This window comes from Anabrus simplex, chromosome 1 (assembly GCF_040414725.1).
Source record: "Anabrus simplex isolate iqAnaSimp1 chromosome 1, ASM4041472v1, whole genome shotgun sequence".
Classification (NCBI taxonomy): domain Eukaryota; kingdom Metazoa; phylum Arthropoda; class Insecta; order Orthoptera; family Tettigoniidae; genus Anabrus; species Anabrus simplex.
Genome location: NC_090265.1, coordinates 996,042,372 through 996,062,774, shown reverse-complemented (window position 1 = coordinate 996,062,774; position 20,403 = coordinate 996,042,372). Strand labels below are relative to the sequence as shown.

Below are 20,403 nucleotides of genomic sequence, written 5' to 3'. Positions count from 1 at the left end.
TATGACTGACATTCTCATTTACCATCTGATTGTAAGACATACTGTAACTTACATTATATACTTCGTTAGATACCAGTTTTGGATTGTTTTTCTTCTTGGCGCAGGACAGGCAAGAATGGAAGAGGTTCATCCCATGACAAGACCTGCCATAAGGCAGAATACCTAGATGATGAGTGGTAGAATTTCTCAGAAATAATCTTTGTACAACAAAATTACTAGGTGCTCACTTTGCTACAAGAGCACACTATGTGCAGATATAATATGTATCTACATTAAACAGCGTACATCACTAATGATGAATATCGAACAACCAAAGTGAGAATAAGAATGTTTGATATGTTACAGCCACTTATATACAGTTTTGTGAAGAACGTGCATCAACGTTAGTCATCCAGCAGTCACTGTATTATACTTTTATATACAACACCAAGTGACACTACGGTAGTGTTTTAAAATATGGATGTAATTTAGAATTGTCACATTTAATTGAAATTATGATTATTATGCCTAGTTTCCCTTAATATTGTTGTGATAATTTACACACACTGGCCAAGTATAAAATACTCTGTAGTGTACATGCAGTGAAATTCATTGAAGTCATGATGTTATCAGAATTAAGCCAGTTCAGTTATTCACAATAAAAATATCACACAAGCAGTCAGCTGTTGATAATAAAATATTGATTCATTTCTATTTTCAAGGTGAAGACTGCTTCTTTGTAAAAAGTGTTTGTGTAAAAAGCACTTGCAAACAGTACCTTGCTTGATAGGTTTCTGGTGATGGAGCAAGACATTCCCTCTTGTATAGCCATACAGGTTTTAGAAGTCAAAGTTAAGGCTTATTGCAGTTGAAATACTCAGCTATTTGAAAGAGCTTATTCAATCCAAGTTTGGATCAAGCATAGTACTTATGTTCTGTTATACGCTGAGTAAACCATTGACTAAATGTCTTTCTGGAAATGGCGGTCACTTTCTAAATATTTCAGTATCCTGATGACAAATCAAACCCACAACATTCCAGGTGAACCAAAAATGGCTCTACTGACAACTTAGCAACCAAACAAATATCATTGTGGTTTCTTGTTCTTTAATTCAGAATGCATATCAGTTCTGCATCTCATAATCACTCTGTAGATGTGATTCCTATAGATGGGTTAAGCCAGTTCATAAGCAGTGAAAACTACAGGCATTAACAGATTAGAGGAGTATTAAAATTAGTTCATGTTTTCATGTGAAGCTCTCAAAATTATAAACAAATGAAACAGTGTCAAAATGTAGCAAAGATAATTCAATGAGCTCTTACGAGGACAGTTTGAAAAGTTCTTGGAATAACCGCTAGATGTCAGTGTTAGAGCAACGAGGTTCCTGCGCAATAATCACACATCCTTTGTGAGTGAACACGTGGCGTATCAGTGCTCTAGCTGCAGGAGTGTGGTAGTGACGACTCTTTGTTGTTGTTCCCGCGTAGTGATTTGTGACAATGGAAAAAACCGAGATTCAAGCAGTGAATAAATACTTTGTAAAGGAAGGTATGAAAGCTAATGAAATTCATGCCGACTTTCAGAACACACTGGGGGACTCTGCTCCTTCATTTTCAACTGTTGCCAAGTGGACCAGCGAGTTTAAATTTGGTCGGGAGAGCTTGGATGATGATCCGCGTAGTGGACGGCCGAAAAGTGCCACATCCACCTTATTCACCTGATTTGGCACCATCAGACTTTCATCTATTCCCCAAGCTGAAAATTTTCCTAGGTGGACAGAGATTTTCTACAAGGGAAGAACTGACAGCCGAATTGGAGAGGTATTTTGCAGGCCCAGAATTTATCGCAAAAGTGCATAAAATGGTTATGGAGGATCGTCGACTGAAAGCGCGGGAGATTGCTGAAGCTTTAGGGATGTCTTCTGAACGGGTATATTATATTTTAACCGAAGAATTGGGTATGAAAAAATTATCCGCAAGATGGGTGCCGCGGCTCTTGACATTGGACAATAAACGCATCAGATTGGAAATGTCCGAACAAAGTCTGGCCCGTTTTCAGTGCAACCAACAAGATTTTTTGCGCCGATTTGTGACTACAGATGAAACTTGGGTCCACTGCTATACCCCAGAGACAAAACAGCAGTCAAAGCAGTGGAAACATGCTGATTCACCACCACCAAAGAAAGCAAAGGCAGTGCGTTCAGCCGGAAAGGTCATGGCCTCAGTTTTCTGGGATGCAAAAGGCATTCTGCTGATAGATTATCTTCCTACTGGCCAAACAATTATGGGGCAGTACTATGCAAACCTCCTAGACCAACTACAGGAAATGATTCGCGAAATAAGGCCTGGTTTGGCAAGGAAAAAGGTAATCTTTTATCAGGACAACGCTCCGCCACACACAAGTGTTATTGCCATGGCAAAACTTCATGAACTGGGGTACGAATTGTTGCCACATCCACCTTATTCACCTGATTTGGCACCATCAGACTTTCATCTGTTCCCCAAGCTGAAAATTTTCCTTGGTGGACGGAGATTTTCTACAAGGGAAGAACTGACAGCCGAATTGGAGGGGTATTTTGCAGGCCTGGAGGAATCTCATTTTCGAGATGGGATCAAGGCATTGGAACATCGCTGGACCAAATGCATTAGTCTACAGGGAGACTATGTTGAAAAATAAAAGCAGTTCCACCGAGGTATGATACTTAATTCTAGTACATCCCGAGAACTTTTCAAACCACCTACGTACTTATGATTTCTTATATTTGGCAAGGAAGAAGTACTGTAAATTCTCAGCAAAACAAAAACTTCTGGTAGTTTCTTATGCAGTGTTGTTTGAAATAAAATGTGTCAACATTATCTTTTGCTTACAGTTGAACTTACTTTTGTACATGAATACTCATAGATCTCAACATATGACTTAAAGTGCATCCTAGTGTCATACTGTGAATACTGAACCATTCAAATATTTATTCTTCCGTTATCTAGGGATCAGATCCATCTACATTTGAGTTAATCCAGAAGATTCAGCTACTTCAGAAGAGATTAGTAACACAGTCAACTTTAGCAAGTGAACGTGAAAACCAATTGCGTGAAGCAGAACGCCTCTATATGAACCTACGTCAATTAATGGAACGGCAGCCTGGTCCTGCAGTGGCGATGCAGTTACATAGAACTCAACTGGAATTGCGAGACCGTGGAAGAAAGATGAGGGTAATAATACTAGTGTTTTAAAGGTATTGGCTCCAGTATAGCAACCTGTATTTATGGTATGGTATCATACACAACAATGCACTATTTTGTTTTGAAGATAAACTTAGAAGTTAAGCATGTTAGTTTACATAATTTATTTATGAAGAACTGTGGTCCAAAACATGCTTGCATATGCAAGGAAAATGCAAATACATAAATATAAATATCATTTCAATGCTGGTAGATTTCAGTTGAGCACTATTTCTGATTTTCATCCCCAACCTACATACGTAGCAGAACCAAAATAAATTATGCTTGTAGTGTTTGAAAATCATTACTAACTCATTGATTGTATTGATTCTCTCCATTATTAGATTATAGTATTTTTATTTCTCACATCTCCCTAGTCAGTCTCTCCTTTCAATAAAACCAAATTAGAAAGGTCTTTCAACAGATAGAGAAAAGCAACGGGAAATTACCTCACTCCTCATTTCCCTAGTACGCCTCTTCAGTGATGCCTAGGCCATCTACGACAGCTGATGGCGGAGCTGTTGAGGATCCAAACAGCCTTAGGGCTGAAGACTAAACATACATTCAACAGATACAGACCCACTTATTCTACATGGACTGTATGATAGGTACTACCATTCGCTTTTCTATTCTTTAAAACTATATATTAAAGATAGAACAGTTTCTCCTTCAATCAATCAATCAATCAATCAATCAATCAGTGATGTGAATTTAGTGCTGTCCCTCAGGTGGCAGATTCCCTATCAGTTGTTTACCTAGCTTTTTCTTAAACATTTTCAAAGAATTTGGAAATTTATCAAACATTTCCCTTGATAATTGAAGAGCAGAGGGGGAAGAAAATGTATAAGTGCCTAAAAAAATTGATTTTTAATTTTTACTTTTTCCACGGAAAAGGTTATATGTCCTAATGACAATTCAGTGGTATGAGATACAAGTCCAAGTCTCTGACTATGTAGCTGATACAGTGGTCAATAGATGGTGCAAGATACAATTCCATAAGCTGAGTCTGTGGAGAAGGATACAAGTATCGTCATGCAGATTGTTTGCCAGCCTTAATGCAAACTCTTCTATGTGCATTCTGATAAGATAAGCAATATTATGTTACCAAATGAGTGAAACTATTACGAGTAAATAGAAGAGGGAAACTTTTAATAAATTACAGAGAGATAATAATAATAATAATAATAATAATAATAATAATAATAATAATAATAATAATTGGAACACCATATAAATTTATAAAATGAAAATATTATTATATACAACTGTATACCGTACCGAATCTTACATAACCTAAAATTGTATGCGTTTTTATGTTTACAGGTGAACTGTAAATGTAAATTGACTTAACAGAAGAGCAACTGGAACTTCTCTTCCTAGATTTCCATAACATATCTTATGAACAGCAGGGTACCGTAACGTGGGATAATTCCGATATAATGGGGCATTATCGATCATTCGGTCTTCCTTCTGAAAACTGAGCCTTCCCGCGAAACCACGACGACAATGGATCCAATACGCGGCGTATAAACAAAGGGAACATTATTGGCTATCTGACTGCGCACTAAGAATATGTGCATTCTTGTCTACAATTCACCGGGAGAGGTTGTTAAGAATTGAGAAATTTATTAAATTATCGCTGTCATTGGAAACTTCTGTTTCAGAAGGTCACATACCATACACTGGCGGTAAGTTAATACTGCAATCCTATCTTCTGTTATTTGGTATCATATAAAGCTTTTGCGCGAGTTTCTACATTACACTGTTTTAAAGTTACGGCTTTTTATATACGAAGTTGTCTTGTTATAGGGTAATACCGATCATGGTGAGGACATATGTGAAGAAACTGGGACCTGTCGGAAGGTGTAGATATAACCCTATCCACTTAGAGAATGCAGTAAAAGCTGTCCGTCAAGGGAAAATGAGTATCCGGAGAGCATCTGAACAGTTTGCTGTGCCATATACCACACTAAACGACAAATTGAAGAACAGATATTCACACAAGGTGGGTGCACCGACAGCCTTAACCAGGGAGGAGGAAAAAACTCTCGTCGAAGGGCTGCTGTTATGTGCCAGGTGGGGTTTCCCGCTCAGAAATACTGATATACGTTACATCATCCAGGGTTACTTGAACCACGCTGGGAAGGTCGAGAAAAGGTTCGCAGATAACCGTCCCGGGTTAGAATGGATTCGAGGTTTTCTCAGGAGGAATCAGGAACTCACAGTGAGGATTGGGGAGAACACCAAACGATCCAGGGCAGCAGTTACGAGAGATATTATCATGGACTATTTCCATAACCTGCAAAACACACTAGAGGGAGTCCCTATGTCAAATATTATAAATTATGATGAGACAAATTTCTGTGATGATCCGGGAAATGTGAAGGTTGTTGTGAAACGTGGGGTCAAACATCCTGAGAGAATTTTAGACTCGTCGAAAACGAGTATCAGTGTTATGGTGGCTGCGGCTGCAGACGGCACAGTGTTACCACCATTCACCGTCTACAAAAGTAAGCATCTGTATGACACGTGGACAGAAGGAGGGATCAGCGGTGCTGGTTATAGCCGAAATATGAGTGGCTGGTTTGATCTTACGATGTTCGAGGCATGGTTTAAGAAAATTATGTTGCCTTATATAAAGACATTACAGGGGCCCAAGGTCATGATAGGCGATAACTTGTCGAGCCATCTCTCAATTAACGTAATCAAGCTATGTGAAAAGCATGACGTCAAATTTGTTCTATTGCCTCCGAATGCTACCCACCTTTGCCAGCCTCTTGATGTTGCCTTCTTTCGTCCCCTGAAGATGGCTTGGCGAAGTGTGCTGGATGAATGGAAGAAAACGAATAGGGGAGTGGTGCACAAATCAGAGTTCCCTAAACTTCTAAAAGAGACATTTAATAAGATAGCTGTAAATTGTGCAACGAGTATTATTTCTGGGTTCAGAAAAATGGGTATTGTTCCTTTCTGTCCAGAAAACGTGCTACGCCAGATTCCACATGATGACAGTGCTGATGACATCAGTCGAGAACGATCATGGACTGCATCGTTCGTTCAACATCTCGAGCGAGCCCAGGTTGGAGAGGCAAGTACAAATGCACCGGTTCGCCGTGCGAAGCGCTTGACTGTTCCTCCCGGCAAAGGGATCGTGGTGAGAGATTTGGCCACCAATGCAGCTGACAAGGATGATGATGATGATGATGATCAAAGTATAGAGACTGAAGTAACTTCAGAAGAAGAATCAACATCAGAAGAAGACAATTCAAGTTTTGAGGCGAGGGAAACCTGTCACGCCATCTCCACCGCAGAAACTCTATCTTCTCATGAAAGTGGGGGGGAAGATGGGTTGTCTATAAATGACTTTGTTCTCGTTGCATTTCCGATGAAGAAGAGAATTCGGCGTTTCATTGGCCAGCTGGTGAGAGTTAGTCCGGGCACACTCGAAGCAAATTTTCTGAGGAAGAGGATCCTGGCTGGCACAACATATTTTGTATTTCCAGACATTTCCGATGTAATGGAAATCGAAAAGGAACAAATTGAGAGGAAACTTATACCAGCGTACTGCAAACGAGGGAAGTTCGTTTTCCTTGATATAGAACATGTTGATGTGGAGTAGAAGGCGACTATGTCCTTGTGTAAAAAATTGTGATTAGTGCCTCTTAAATGTAACATTTTTATCTGTATAAACTGTTTAATATGTCTTATCTATTTTATTATGTTTTACTTTACTATTAGTAAAATATCCCGTATCTTCTTTACTATTGGTTCGAATAGTTTTACTAAATAGCTTGAAAATAGAATGTGTTTAGAGACTTCAATTTTCTTATTTTTAGTGATTTAATGATTGTTTATTTGCTTTGTTTTAGGTTTATATGTTAAGAAATATTTTTAAAAAGTAAAAATGTGATTGGTATTACCCATAAGACGGTCAAATACCGATAATCAAGAAAAATAAATGACTGATCGGAATTACCCCACTCCATGGGGTAACACCGATCACCGATTTTTATTAATTTTTTTCAATATTATCAACTACTTACGATTCTTTGTTATGTCAAATAAAAGCTAATGAATCATTAATCTTATATATTTAATTTCGTAAGTACTACGTAAATAACGCAGGTCGTATCCGAAAAAACCTTAAAAAATGATCGGAATTACCCCATTTGACGGTACCTATTTAATGAACAGAGTGGATATACTTCCAGTTCAAAGGAGAATGAATGGAACATACAACGACCCAGATGAAAGTAAAAGACAGGCTACCATGGCATATACTGTGTCATCTAGTTCAGGATTAGTACAGATATGTGCTCAAACATTCAAAGAAATCTTTAGTATTTCCAATAAATGGATGCAAACCATTATTGGCCAGAAGAAAGCTGGTTATATTGCTTACAAAGATGGTCTTGGCAAACAGCGTTCATCACATTTACATAAATATTATGATGAACACTGGAATATTGTTAAAGAACACATTCTCTCTTTCCTAAGAGAAGAAAGCCAATATGGAAGAAGCAGAAAAACAAGAGAATACCTAAGTGCCGACCTTAATATTTTTTTGTATGCATGAAACACTAAAGCTGAAGTATTCAGAGACAGATATATCTTTAAAATTTTACCAAAGAGTGTTTTGGAAACTTTCCTTTAGAAAACCAAGAGTAGAATATGCCGAATATGTGACAGACTCAAGCTTTGCAAGTCCCAAAAAGCACTAAAATTACTAAATAAAGCCATGCAAGAATCCCAGTTACCTTCTAGTGAAACTGCTGTATTTCATTTGACCTACAATAGGTCATTTTCAGTCCAACTCTCACTCATAGTAATATGTTCTATTGTCAAATTAAAATTTATCCATTAATGTAGGTGATACTGGCGACAGTTTCATGTGCATGTGGCACGAGGGAATAGCTTCTAGGGCTGGGAATAAAATTTCTTCTTGTGTTTTTGAAGTGCTGAACAGTCACTTTACAGTTAAGAAACAAATTGAAATATGGTGTGATAACTGTGTGAGCCAAAGCAAAAATTGCATGATACTAACTGATTTTGTATTTTGTTGCATAAGGCATCTACGATTCCATACAACTTAAATTTTTGACTAGCGGGCACAGTTATTTACCCTGTGACAGGGACTTTGGGGTGATAGAAAAAATGAAAAGAAAGTGTAAAGCAATGGTGCCATAGGAAATTCAAGATATTGTGGAAAATGCCAGGGTAAAAAGACCCTTTAAGGTACAGTAATTGCAACGGAAAAAGAAGACTTTTTTGACTTTGGTAATGTAGCAGATACTTACAAACATACAAAAAATTTACAGATAGGTACGCTGTCATGTATTAGAATTGGAAAGTCAAGTGGTTTAATTCCATCTATGGTTTCTGACCACAAAATCAGCGAAGAAAGAAATAAGGACCTTCAGGCCATGTTAGAGTTCATGGATGTGAAGTATCACAATTTCTATAGAAACCTATGTTTATAAAATGGAATGTTAAGGTGGAAAGAAAGCAATATTTCAGTTAAGGGGGCAGGTGCATTCATGATTCTGGTACAGTCTATGAATAAAACATTGAAGAAAGAAATGAAAAATGTTTTATTAAAATATATTAAAAGCTGTAGCAATGAGAAATGAAACGCTTATTGAACACACACATTTTGGGAATTTCCTTGCCAAAATACTATTGTAGTTGATTGCAATAATTATTTTCAAAATAAAAAACAAACTTGTAAGGTTAACTAAACAATTATAATTTTGTTCAGATGACACTTCAAACTGTTTTTTTCATTTTACTCGAAATGTTACTTTTGGTACTTATATCCTTTCCTCCGACCGCTCTTCAGTTTATTCCAATCCCTTATTCCTCATCCTATAAATAATATTTGCCATAATTTGTCCTCTTTAATACCAACTTTATCTTCATATTATGATCTTTTCTACTTTTAAAAGCTTCGTTCAAGCTTATTCGTCTTCTAATGTTATTCCATGCCAACTCTCCACTGACAGCTCGAAACATACCACATATTAGAAGTAATCAGCTTCATGGTCCATATCAAAATTTGTGATCAAAAGAATTCTATAATAAATAAGATTTTCCACTTTTTTGTTTGTTTGTACTGAGCTTGATAGCTGCAGTCATTTAAGTGTGGCCAGGATCCAGTATCCGGGAAATAGTGTGTCCGAACCCCACTGTCGGCAGTCCTGAAGATGGTTTTCCGTAGGGAAATGCTGGGGATGTACCTTAATTAAGGCCACGGCCGCTTCCTTCCAACTTCTAGCCCCTACCCCTTTCCTGTCCTATCGTCGCCATAAGACCTATCTGTGTCGGTGCAACGTAAAGCAACTTGCAAAAAAAAAAAAAAAAAAAAAGTTTGTTTGTCCAGCCCTTGTCCCGTTTCTATTAGGAGTCGAGTATGAGGTGAGATGAATCTGTTGCGGTGGGTTTTTATGACCGGATGCCCTTCATGACGTCAATCTCATCAGAGGAGTCATTGAGATGAAATGAATGATCTGATATATGATAGTAGGAAGGGAGAGGGTGAAACCCGGTGCTGACACATAACCTACACCTGACAAATAGCACCAAATGGTCTGCTCAAGGCTTAACGTCCCCATCAGATGGACGAATCACCATCAATAGCATCATATGCCCTCACTCCATATGGATGGTCACATGGTCACGAACCAAGCACCAAATTCGGATTTTTTTGTAAACTGGTATGACATGAATATAGACAGTAATACCTTTCTTGTGCCAAAGTGGTCTAAAGTTACCATAAACCAGGAGGAAGTGACATCACGAAGTTGTTGTGGCATAAGGTTGGTTATACTGATTTCATTCTGCCAGAGTGAACCAAACACCGAAAGAAGATGGCTTCATAAGGAAATGGTCCACAAGCGAGGCATTTAATTTCATCCAGACACATCACAGAAATAACAGCAGATATCCAGAGTGACTTCAGTTCTGGCTCCTCAGACCTGTTTTTGACCCTGAGGAATGGGAAGAATGTGTGAGTGGAGACAAGTTTTGCAATATTTTTACAGTAAATATGTTTAGTTTATTTTGAGGTTAGTAAGAACAGCTATTCGTTTGTCAAAACGGACCATGCTTTTCACGTGTTTATACTCGAGAGTCATAGCTACTCTTTTGTTCTGAGAGCCAGTGGTACCATACTCGATTCATTGCATCCAAAGAATAAATATTTTAGTTTCATTAGTTGCGCGAGTTCATGAATAGATGTTGTAGTGGTACTGTCTTTTGAGTTGGTTCACTTTGGCATATGTTTCCAATGGTTGCTGTGATGTTGTATTTGGAGTTGGTCCGCTTTGGCAAATATTTCCAGTGCAAAATTGTATCACTTACAGATATTTTTCTATAACTTTTTCAGATGAAGAACAATGTAGCACAAAGAAGAAAAGGAAATTAACTAGCAGAAAAAGGGAAAATCGAACAGAAAATGGACAAAAGGAAGAAGAGAATGGAGCACCCACATTCAGTCCCATTAAAAAGAAGAAAGGGGACCCTGCAAAGTGGAAAAAAACCCTTAGGAAGGTCAACGGAACCAGAGGAAAGGCATACACAACTGTGAAAGGAAGAATAGTCTCTGGAAAACACTTCATAGATTATGAGTCTAAAGTGTCAAAAGACGATAGGAGAGCATTTTCTGGTCAGTTTTCCAACTGTGATTCTTGGGCTACACAAACAGCACTGATTATTGGCTCTATAAAATGCCACAGTGTCAGCCGCAGGCGAGTGAAAAATGTAGGCATTTCTTCAAGAAATCTTAGCCAAAAGTACTTCATACATTCATTTACAGATGGGGACACTGAGGTATGCAAAGACATGTTTATGAAGACATTGCAAGTAAGCAGTGCTAAAATTCATAGGGTACTGCTGAAGGCTAAGACAGGTACAATACAGGACCAACGAGGGATGCACGAACCACATAATAAGTTCCTTCAGTACTGTAGACCTTATTAGAGAACACATTGAAAGCTTTCCTCCAGTTTATAGCGACTACACCAGGAAAGGTTCAAATAAAAAGTATTTGAATACTAATCTAAATTTGAGTTTAATGTACAGGCTATTTGTTGAGAAAGTTTAACATGAAGGTTGTGTTCAGAAGATGCCTTGTCAGTCGCTGTATGAGAGAGTCTTCAGGCGTGACTTCAATGTGAGCTTCCATCCCCCTAAAAAGGACACGTGCCACACATGTCATTATGTGAAAATTCAAATTCAGTCAGCTGAAGCCAGTAATCTTCCTAATGATGTGACACAGTTGAAGGCAAAGCTAGAACTTCATCACCGTAAAGCAGAACGTGCAAGAGATGCTATGAAGAACAATGAATTGAAGAGCAAATCTGAAGATGGACGCAGCGTGATATCATTCGACATGCACCAAGAACGAAGTCTACTACAAAAGACAGATTTCTTGTTTCAATATAGGAATTCACTATTTCTGCTCTAATAAAGACACTATGCATCTTTGGAATGAGAGTGTGGCAACCGGAGGTGCACACGATATAGGATCTTGCATCTTAAAATGCCTGAAGAGTCATGCAACTAAATAAACACTAATAGCATGGTCAGACAGCTGCGGTGGTCAGAACAGAAATTTTAAGATGGCTTGTTTTTGGATGTTTGTGGTCCAGTCTTCAGAGATAAGCATTAAAGAAGTTATCCACAAGTTCGGTGAACCAGGACATTCTTACCTACCTAACGACAGTGCATTAGAGATATAGAGAGAAAGTTTAAGTATCACCCAGAGGTCTATGCTCCATCACATTTGCGTGATATAATTTCATGTGCAAGAGAAAGGAAAAATGCTTTTGAAATAAGTGTAATGGAAACAGAAGGTTTTAAATGCACTGAAATTCTGCAGCAACATCTTGTTAACCATAAAAGAATGATTCAGCTGACAAAGTTGAATGGCTGAACATGACTGCTCTGACAATACCTGTGAGGAAATCGGTACTGAATCTGCATGAAGTATGATTTTCAAGGGTATTCATATGTAATTTAATTTGGAAGGGTACTGGTACATGGATTTTATTTTACCAGGGGTATCAATTGTTGTATTTTGTTAACTTTTATTTGTTCATTCATCTTTGTGATGTCTAAATGTGAATTATGAATAAATCAAAATGCTTTGCATGCCAAAATGGACCATATCCCAATCATCTGGAAAAAGTAATGTAATTCAGAATGGAAATGTGCTGCATGGTTCCCGAAAGTATAAAAAGAAAAGTATAACTGTGTAAATTGTTGGTACAAAATATTAGAAACCAGAGTCAACAGCAGATGTTTCAATTTAACTGTAACTTTGAGCCTTAATTTCTTAGATTGTTTCTTTTGGCACTTAGATCGATTCGGCATATGACCATCCATATGAGCACTGTGAAGAGGTTTGGAATTTAATCCAGGCTTTTGGCACGCGATCTAGTGATTAGAAATTGTATACCACCACCTCCTCTACACTGCCGCCCAGCATTCAGATGGCGACATTTTTTCAACCAACGGGAATTGAACGAACTAATTATGGTGTCAGACTGTTTAGACTTCAATGCCTTAATGATCATGGCCATTAGGAGAGAAGGTAAATGGGGGCAGTGTAGTGAGAAAAGGAAGATTATTTATACTTATCTTCTAACTTAGTTTAAAACTTTTCTAATTACTTGATTAAGTCTTAAAGTTGTTACAATTTAACTTTTTGTTTCTTTTAAAATGATTTGTTTCTATGTCACTTCATTGTCATCTTTTAAAAAAAAACTTTTAAAACTACTTTCTGTGCCAATATTGTATCCCCCTTCTCCTCTCCTTTCCTTATTAGTATAATTAAGATACAACTTTAAGATGGTTTATAATGATTATAATTCTTTGTAAAAACATTTTCACCTAAGCAATGAAATAAGTAGCTGAGGATGTTCCTAAGGAACGAAACATGTACTACTAGATAGTTTGCTTTAAGCAAATATATAGTATCAAAAAGGTGGAAAATCTTATTTATTATAGAATACTTTTGAAAATACCACATAGTCGAGCATCTCACCTCCTCACTCCCAAGTCTTCCCAGCCCAAAGTTTGCAATATTTTTGTAACACTACTCCTTTGTCAGTAATCACCCAGAACAAATTGTGCTGCTTTCCTTTGAATTTTTTCCAGTTCTTGTACCAAGTTGTCCTGGTGAGGGTCTCATACACTGGAATCATACTGTACCTGTGGTCTTACCAGAGACGTATATGCCCTCTCCTTTACATCCTTACTACAATCCATAAATACTCTCATAACCATGTGAAAAGATTTGTAACCTTTCTTAACAACCTTGTTAATATGATTACCCCAATGTGGATCATTCCTTATATTAACACCTAGGTACTTACAGTGTTCCCTATCAAGCATTATCACTTCATCAAAATAATTAAAACTGAGAGGACTTTTCCTCTTGGTGAAACTTACAACTTGACCTTTCATCCCATTTATATTCATACCATTATCTGCTGTCCATCTCGCCACATTGTTTAAGTCCCTCTGCAGTCGCTCACAATACTACAGCTCATTTACTACTCTATACAGTATAACATCATCCAATATAGCCTTATCTGTGATTCCAGTTCTTTACTCATATCATTTATATACAGTATAGCTATATATAAAATAACTTGTCCTGACTGACTGACTGACTGACTGACTGACTGACTGATTCATCATCACCGAGCCAAAACTACTGGATGTAAAGAAATGAAATTTTGGGGATACATTCATATTACAATGTAGGTGCTCACTAAGGGAGGACTTTTGGATATATCATCATTAAGGGGGTGAAAAGGGGGATGAATTTTTAAATTGAGTGTATCTATATATCGAAAACTGAACACTTTAAAGACATGAAAATTGGAATTTGGAATCTGCTTCAAAAATAAAGAAATACATATTTTTTTGTTTTTGGAAAATCCTGTTAAGGGAGGTGAAAAAAGGAGTTGAATACCTTTTATGTGGATACTTATATCTCAAAAACTGAAGATGTTACAGTCATGAAAACTGGTATATGGAATCTCCTTTAAAAATAAAGAAACACGTATTTTTTTTGTTTTTGGAAAATCTACTTAAGGGGTGGTAAATAGGAGTGACAAATGGGGTAAATTTTAAAAATAATTATTACTCATAAACGTAACATGCTACATATGTGAAAATAGGTGTTTGGAATCTCCTGTAAAAGTAAAAAGGAACATGCATAATTTGAATTCTGAAAATCCACTTAAGGGGAAGTGTTAAAGGGAGGGAATTTTAAAAATGAGCATATATACAGTACATATTAAAAACTTAACACGTTACAGACATGAAAATTGGTATTTTTAATTTCCTTTAAAAATAAAAGTAACACGTATTTGTTTTAGGAAAAAACACTTCAGTGGGGGGCGGGGAGTAAAAAGGACTGAAAAAGGGGTTAAATTCTTTTTATGTGGGTACTTATATCTCTTGAACTGAAGATGTTACAGACATTAAAACTGGTATTTGGAATCTCCTTTAAAAATAAACGCGTATTTTTTTTGTTTTATGAAAATCTGCATAAGGGGGTGGGGTGGGTGAAGAGAAGTGAACTTAGTTGAATTCTTTTTATGAGGATACTTAAACATCAAATACTGAAGATGTTACAGATGTGAAAATTGTTATTTTGAATCTCCTTTAAAAATAAGGAAACACATATTTTTTTTTTGTTTTCAGAAAAATCCTCTTAAGGGGGGTGGAAAAAGGTGAGAAAGGGTTTGAATACCATTTTGAGGATACTTATATCCCAAAAAATGAAGATGTTACAGTCATGAAAATTTTTATGTGGAATATCCTTTAAAAATAAAGAAACACATATTTTTTTTCTTTTTGTAAAAACCTACTTAGGAGCGGGGGGAGGTGGGGCAGTTGAACAGGACTGTCAAAAGGTGTGAATTTTTAAAATGAGTACCGTATATCTCAAAAACGTAACATGTTACAGACATGAAAACTGGTATTTTTAATTTCTTTTAAATATAAAGTAACTTAACACATAATTCTTATTTTTAGAAAAATCACTTGGGTGGGAGGACTGAAAGAGGAGTTGAATTATTTTTATTAGGGTACTGGTATCTCAAAATCTGAAGATATTACAGATGTGAAAATTGGTATTTGGAGTCTCCTTTAAAAATAAAGAAACACATATTTTTTGTTTTTGTAAAATCCACTTAAAGGGGGTATAAAAAGGACTGAAAAGGGGTTGAATTGTTTTTATGATGATACTTATATCTCGAAAACTAAAGATGTTACAGATATGAAAATTTGTATTTGGTATCTTCTTTAAAAATAAAGTAACACTCATTCTTTTGTTTTTGGAACATCCAATTAAGGGTGGGTGGATGAATTGAAAAATGAGTTTAATTCTTTTTATGAGGATACAAATATGAAGTGGTCTCAAAACAATACACTGCTAAGGGGTTTTGACTGGGGGGATGAGGAATGATGAAAAAAAAAAAAAATGTTCATATGAAAATCAAGTGACATCCTAGGTGTTAAGTAACAGAAGGTTTGAAACAAATTTACCCCCTCAGAGAGTTAAATGGGTGAACGAATATATTAATTCCTTTCTCCGAAACAGTTTAATGTACAAAGACAAAATTCCAAATAGAGGTATATATTTTAAATCCTAGGTGTGAAATAGGAAATATTTTTAAATGTTCCACCACTAAAGTGTCAAAAGAGGTTAGCTCCGTAAACTAAATTATTCATCCCTCCAAAACCGTTTGGTGTACAAAGTAATTTTGTATAAGAAGGTTTTCTGAACTGAATTGTTTACAGTTTGTTTTTGATGTTCAAAAGTTATCAACACTTCTATCTCTTCCCACCAACTTAAGATGTTGGCCAATGAGAAAATTTGTACATTTATTTAAGCAACCAATCACAGTTTTTTATATTTATTTGATTGTCCAATGAAAATTGGGGGTGTGTCAGGGCCTTGGCCCAGAGTTTTCTGGAAACTTCCTCTCCTCTATAAAAGCTGTGAGATTTCACATCATGTTGTCTTTGTGATCACTCCAGTCTAGAGTATGTTCTTAATGGCGACGGGGACTGCCTTGTCCATCTTCAGGAGGTCCACCAGCTCAAGGTAATGGCAGATAGTCTTTCAAAGCTAGGTCGAGGGGAAGGTTTCAAATCTTTAGTAATGTAACTTTTATTTTTCTCAAATGTAAATTTCAACCTTTAAATGTAAACTTCAAACAAGTCAAAAGAACACAGTAATAATTATTAAATTAATGTTGTACGGTCCACCTTTTTCAATACTATATTATGCAATATTATTGAATTACATTACTAAACTAGGGACTAGTTTTGGTCTTGGTGGGCCATCTTCGGCCTTAATGTAATACATCTAATAACTAAACAAGTGTAAAAAAAACAATTGACATGAAAACTAATGTACAAACACACGGTTAACATTAGAATCTGGGATGAACTAAGTGTAAAATCTGAAAAATAAATTAGGCTCTAAATTCTTAGCATCTGTAGTATGCTCATCATCCAGACTCTTTCTTGTATTGATATTCATAGAACTGTTAGTTCCATCACTGCTAATCATTACAATTTCAATTGCAAAACGGGAGCTGGTAAATGTTGATTCTGTAGTCAGAACATCAATCACCAAATCTACTTGAGTGGTGTTAGCAATATGCAAGCCACTGGATGCTACTGTAAATAACCACCAGTTGATGAAGAACTGCTAGATGGTGTTTCCACATCGACCAACGTAAATAAAATTAAATGTTCCCTTAGTGCTCGTTAAAATCAACCTAAAATGCTGTTACGCATTGTCAGGACGGCACATGAAGATATTGTTGAAACTGTCACATTCTTAATTTGTGGCTGGTATAAATTCGTAATTCATTGCAGTGTCCATGAAGTCAGCCTGAATAAATGATAGATAAAATTAATGAGTAGCAGGAGAGAGAGAGCATGTTAGTCAAATGGCATATGTTATATGAGTCTTACCTCTCGTTGCGGCATAACTTACCAAGGGAGATGTTCAATAAATTTCCAATTTCTTTGAAATCATTTAGGAAAAGGCTAGGAAAGCAACAGATAGGGAATCTGCCACCTGGGCGACTGCACTAAATGCAGATCAGTATTGATTGATTGATTGATTGATTGATGTGGTGCGTGGTGTATTGTTGTGTGCCTCATACTAATAGTTGTGAGATTCAAAGGAAAAGGAAGGGGTGGGGCAGGGGGGCAAGGGGATGAGGCAAGTGGAGAGGTCGGAGAAAGGAGAGGGGGGAATGCACAAGTCTTACATAATGCTTCATCGATAAACAACTTCAGTAGTTTTTCAAAATCAGGAGTATACAGGATTATTTGCAACAGTTGTAATTCTTCTTACATCGGACAGACCGGGAAGAATTTTAATATAAGGTACTTGGAACACGTCAATGCCCTGAAGTACAGTAAATTTTCAGCTGTAGGAGAGCATATACATATCTATAATCACAAATTCACAGACATAAAACAAGATAAGGAAATTCTCAAAATCATCAACAAAGGAACCCTCCTTAACATTACTGAAAGCAGCTTCATACATATAGATCAATATTTTAACCTGAATCATAATCTTAATGACTTTTCATAAAAACCAAATATTCTAATTGACCTTCTAATTCCCATTTTTAAAAACAAACCAACAAGTCATAATTCAGTTTTTCATAATATTCACAGCACCTTTCCTCAGCAGCCATGTCTTTTCCCACATCCTTCGGCTGTAGTTAAGCTTATCCTAATTACACACAATAGAATTCTACTAAGAGCCAGATTTCTAGAGAGATATTTCCCCCGCTACACAAATATTTCACAATAATACAATAAACATGCTAACTTCTATTAAAATAACTATACTACAATAATTCTTAACCTAATTATCCTTCCCGGCCTCTTGGTGTAGGGGTACTGTGCCTGCCTTGTACCCAGAGGCCCTGATTTGATTCCCGGCTAGGTCAGGGATTTTTACCTGGACCTGAGGACTAATTCGGGGTCCACTCAGCCTACGTGATTAGAATTGAGGAGCTATCTAACGGTGAGATAACAGCCCCGGTCTAAAAAGTCAAGAATAACGGCCGAGAGGATTTGTTGTGCTGACCACACAACACCTCGTAATCTGCAGAGCTTCGTGCTGAGCAGCGGTCACTTGGTAGGCCAAGGCCCTTCAAGGGCTGTAGTGTCATGGGGTTTGCTTTTTTTTTTTTGTTTGTTTGCTAATTATCCTTAGTTTGCATCAGTATGAACTCTGCATCTTTTTCACTTCCATTACTATTATTAATCAGAGACAATAAGAAATGGACTACTGGGCGAGCTGGCCGTGCAGTTAGAGGTGCGCAGCTGTTAGCCTGCATCCGGGAGATAGTGGGTTCAAACCCCACCGTCGGCAGCCCTGAAGATGGTTTTCTGTGGTTTCCCATTTTCACAGGAGGCTGTACCTTAATTAAGGCCACGGCCGCTTCCTTCCCACTCCCAGCCCTTTCCTATCCCATTGTCACCATAAGATCTTTCTATGACAGGCAGGGCATACTGTGGATGTATTCTACTGCCCCACCCACAGCGAGATCTGCAAAGGGAGCCATCTTGACTCCATCAGTTGGAGTGCCCTTGCAGGAGCTTCAATTATCCTGCAGTTTAATATCGTCCCATCATTAAGACCTATTGTTGTAAATGGTTGTCTCGACTGTTTATAAATTTTACCATAATAGATGCTGCCTGTTTTTGGTTCAGTGATGGACATTTTTCATATTATGAAACATCTTTGCTACAACTTTTCTTAATTGGCACAATCTCTGTATATATAAAATAGCATGTTCTGAGCCAAAACTACTGGACATAAAGAAATGAAATTTTGGGGATACATTTATATTAGAATGTAGGTGCTCACTAAGGGAGGATTTTTTGGTATTCTGTTGCTAAGGGGGTGAAAAGGTGGGTGAATTGTTTAAATGAGAAAATCTATATCTCAAAATCTTAAAAGTTTACATATGTAAACATTGGTATTTAGAATCTCCTTTAAAAATAAAGAAACATGCATTTTTTTGTTTTCAGAAAATCCCCTTAAGGGGGGTGAAAAAAAGGTGAAAAAGGGGTTGAATACCTTTTATGAGGATACTTACATCTCAAAAACTGAAGAAGTTACAAACATGAAAGTTGGTATTTGGAATCTCATTTAAAAATAAAGAAACATGTATTTTTTTGTTTTCGGAAAATCCAGTTAATGGGAGTGAACAAGAGTGACAAAAGGAGTGAATTAAAAAAAAAAAAAAAAAAGACTACATCTGCAGTATATCTCAGAAACGTAAATTGTTACAGACATGAAAATTGGTAACTGGAATATCCTTTAAAAGTAAAGAAACATAGGTAGTTTATTTTTGGATAATCTACTTAAGGGAACTGAAAAAGAGGGTAATTTTTAAAATGAGAATATCTACAGAACATCTCATAAACTTAACATGTTACAGACATGAAAATTGGTATTTTAAATCTCTTTTAAAAAGAAAGAAACATGTAAACTGGACTGTAAAGGGGGTTGAAATGTTTCTATTACGATAGTGAACTCTAAAAAACTGAAGATGTTACAGAGGTGAAAATTGGTATTTCGAGTCTCCTTTAAAATAAAGAAATACATACTTCTTTGTCTTTGGAAAATCCACTGTGGGGGGGGGGGGGGATGAAAGACTTGAATAATTAGTTGAATTCTTTGTATAAGGATACTTATATCTCAAAAACTAAAGATGTTGCAGATGTGAAAATTGATATTTGGAATCTCCTGTGAAAATTGATATTTGGAATCTCCTTTAAAAATAAAGAAATATGTATTCTTTTGCTTTTGGAAAAACCACTTAAGGGGTGGGTGAAAGAATTGAAAAATTAGTTGAATTATTTTAATGAGGACACTTATATCTTAAAAAACCTTAAGATGTTAGACATGAAAATTGGTATTTGGAATCTCCTTCAAATATAAAGAAACACGCATTTTGGGGGAAAAGTCAACTTAAGGGTGGTGGTTAAAAAAGGATTTGAGTTCCTTTTCTGAGGACACATAAATCTCAAAAACTGAAGATGTTACAGTCATGATAATTGGTATTTGGAAGCTCCTTTATAAATAAGGAAACATGCATTTGGTGGGGGGATGATCAACTAACGGGGGATGGAGGTGAA

General features: G+C 36.6%; 1 protein-coding gene across 1 annotated transcript in view; it reads left to right on the top strand.

Annotated features, from left to right (window-relative positions):
• LOC136857711 (cilia- and flagella-associated protein 58) overlaps window positions 1-20,403 on the top strand; it is a 261,063-nt gene that overhangs the window by 221,532 nt on the left and 19,128 nt on the right. The window contains exon 17 of the mRNA XM_068225146.1: window positions 2,965-3,189. Coding sequence (XP_068081247.1) covers window positions 2,965-3,189 — 225 coding nt within the window. The remainder of the gene's footprint in view (window positions 1-2,964; window positions 3,190-20,403) is intronic.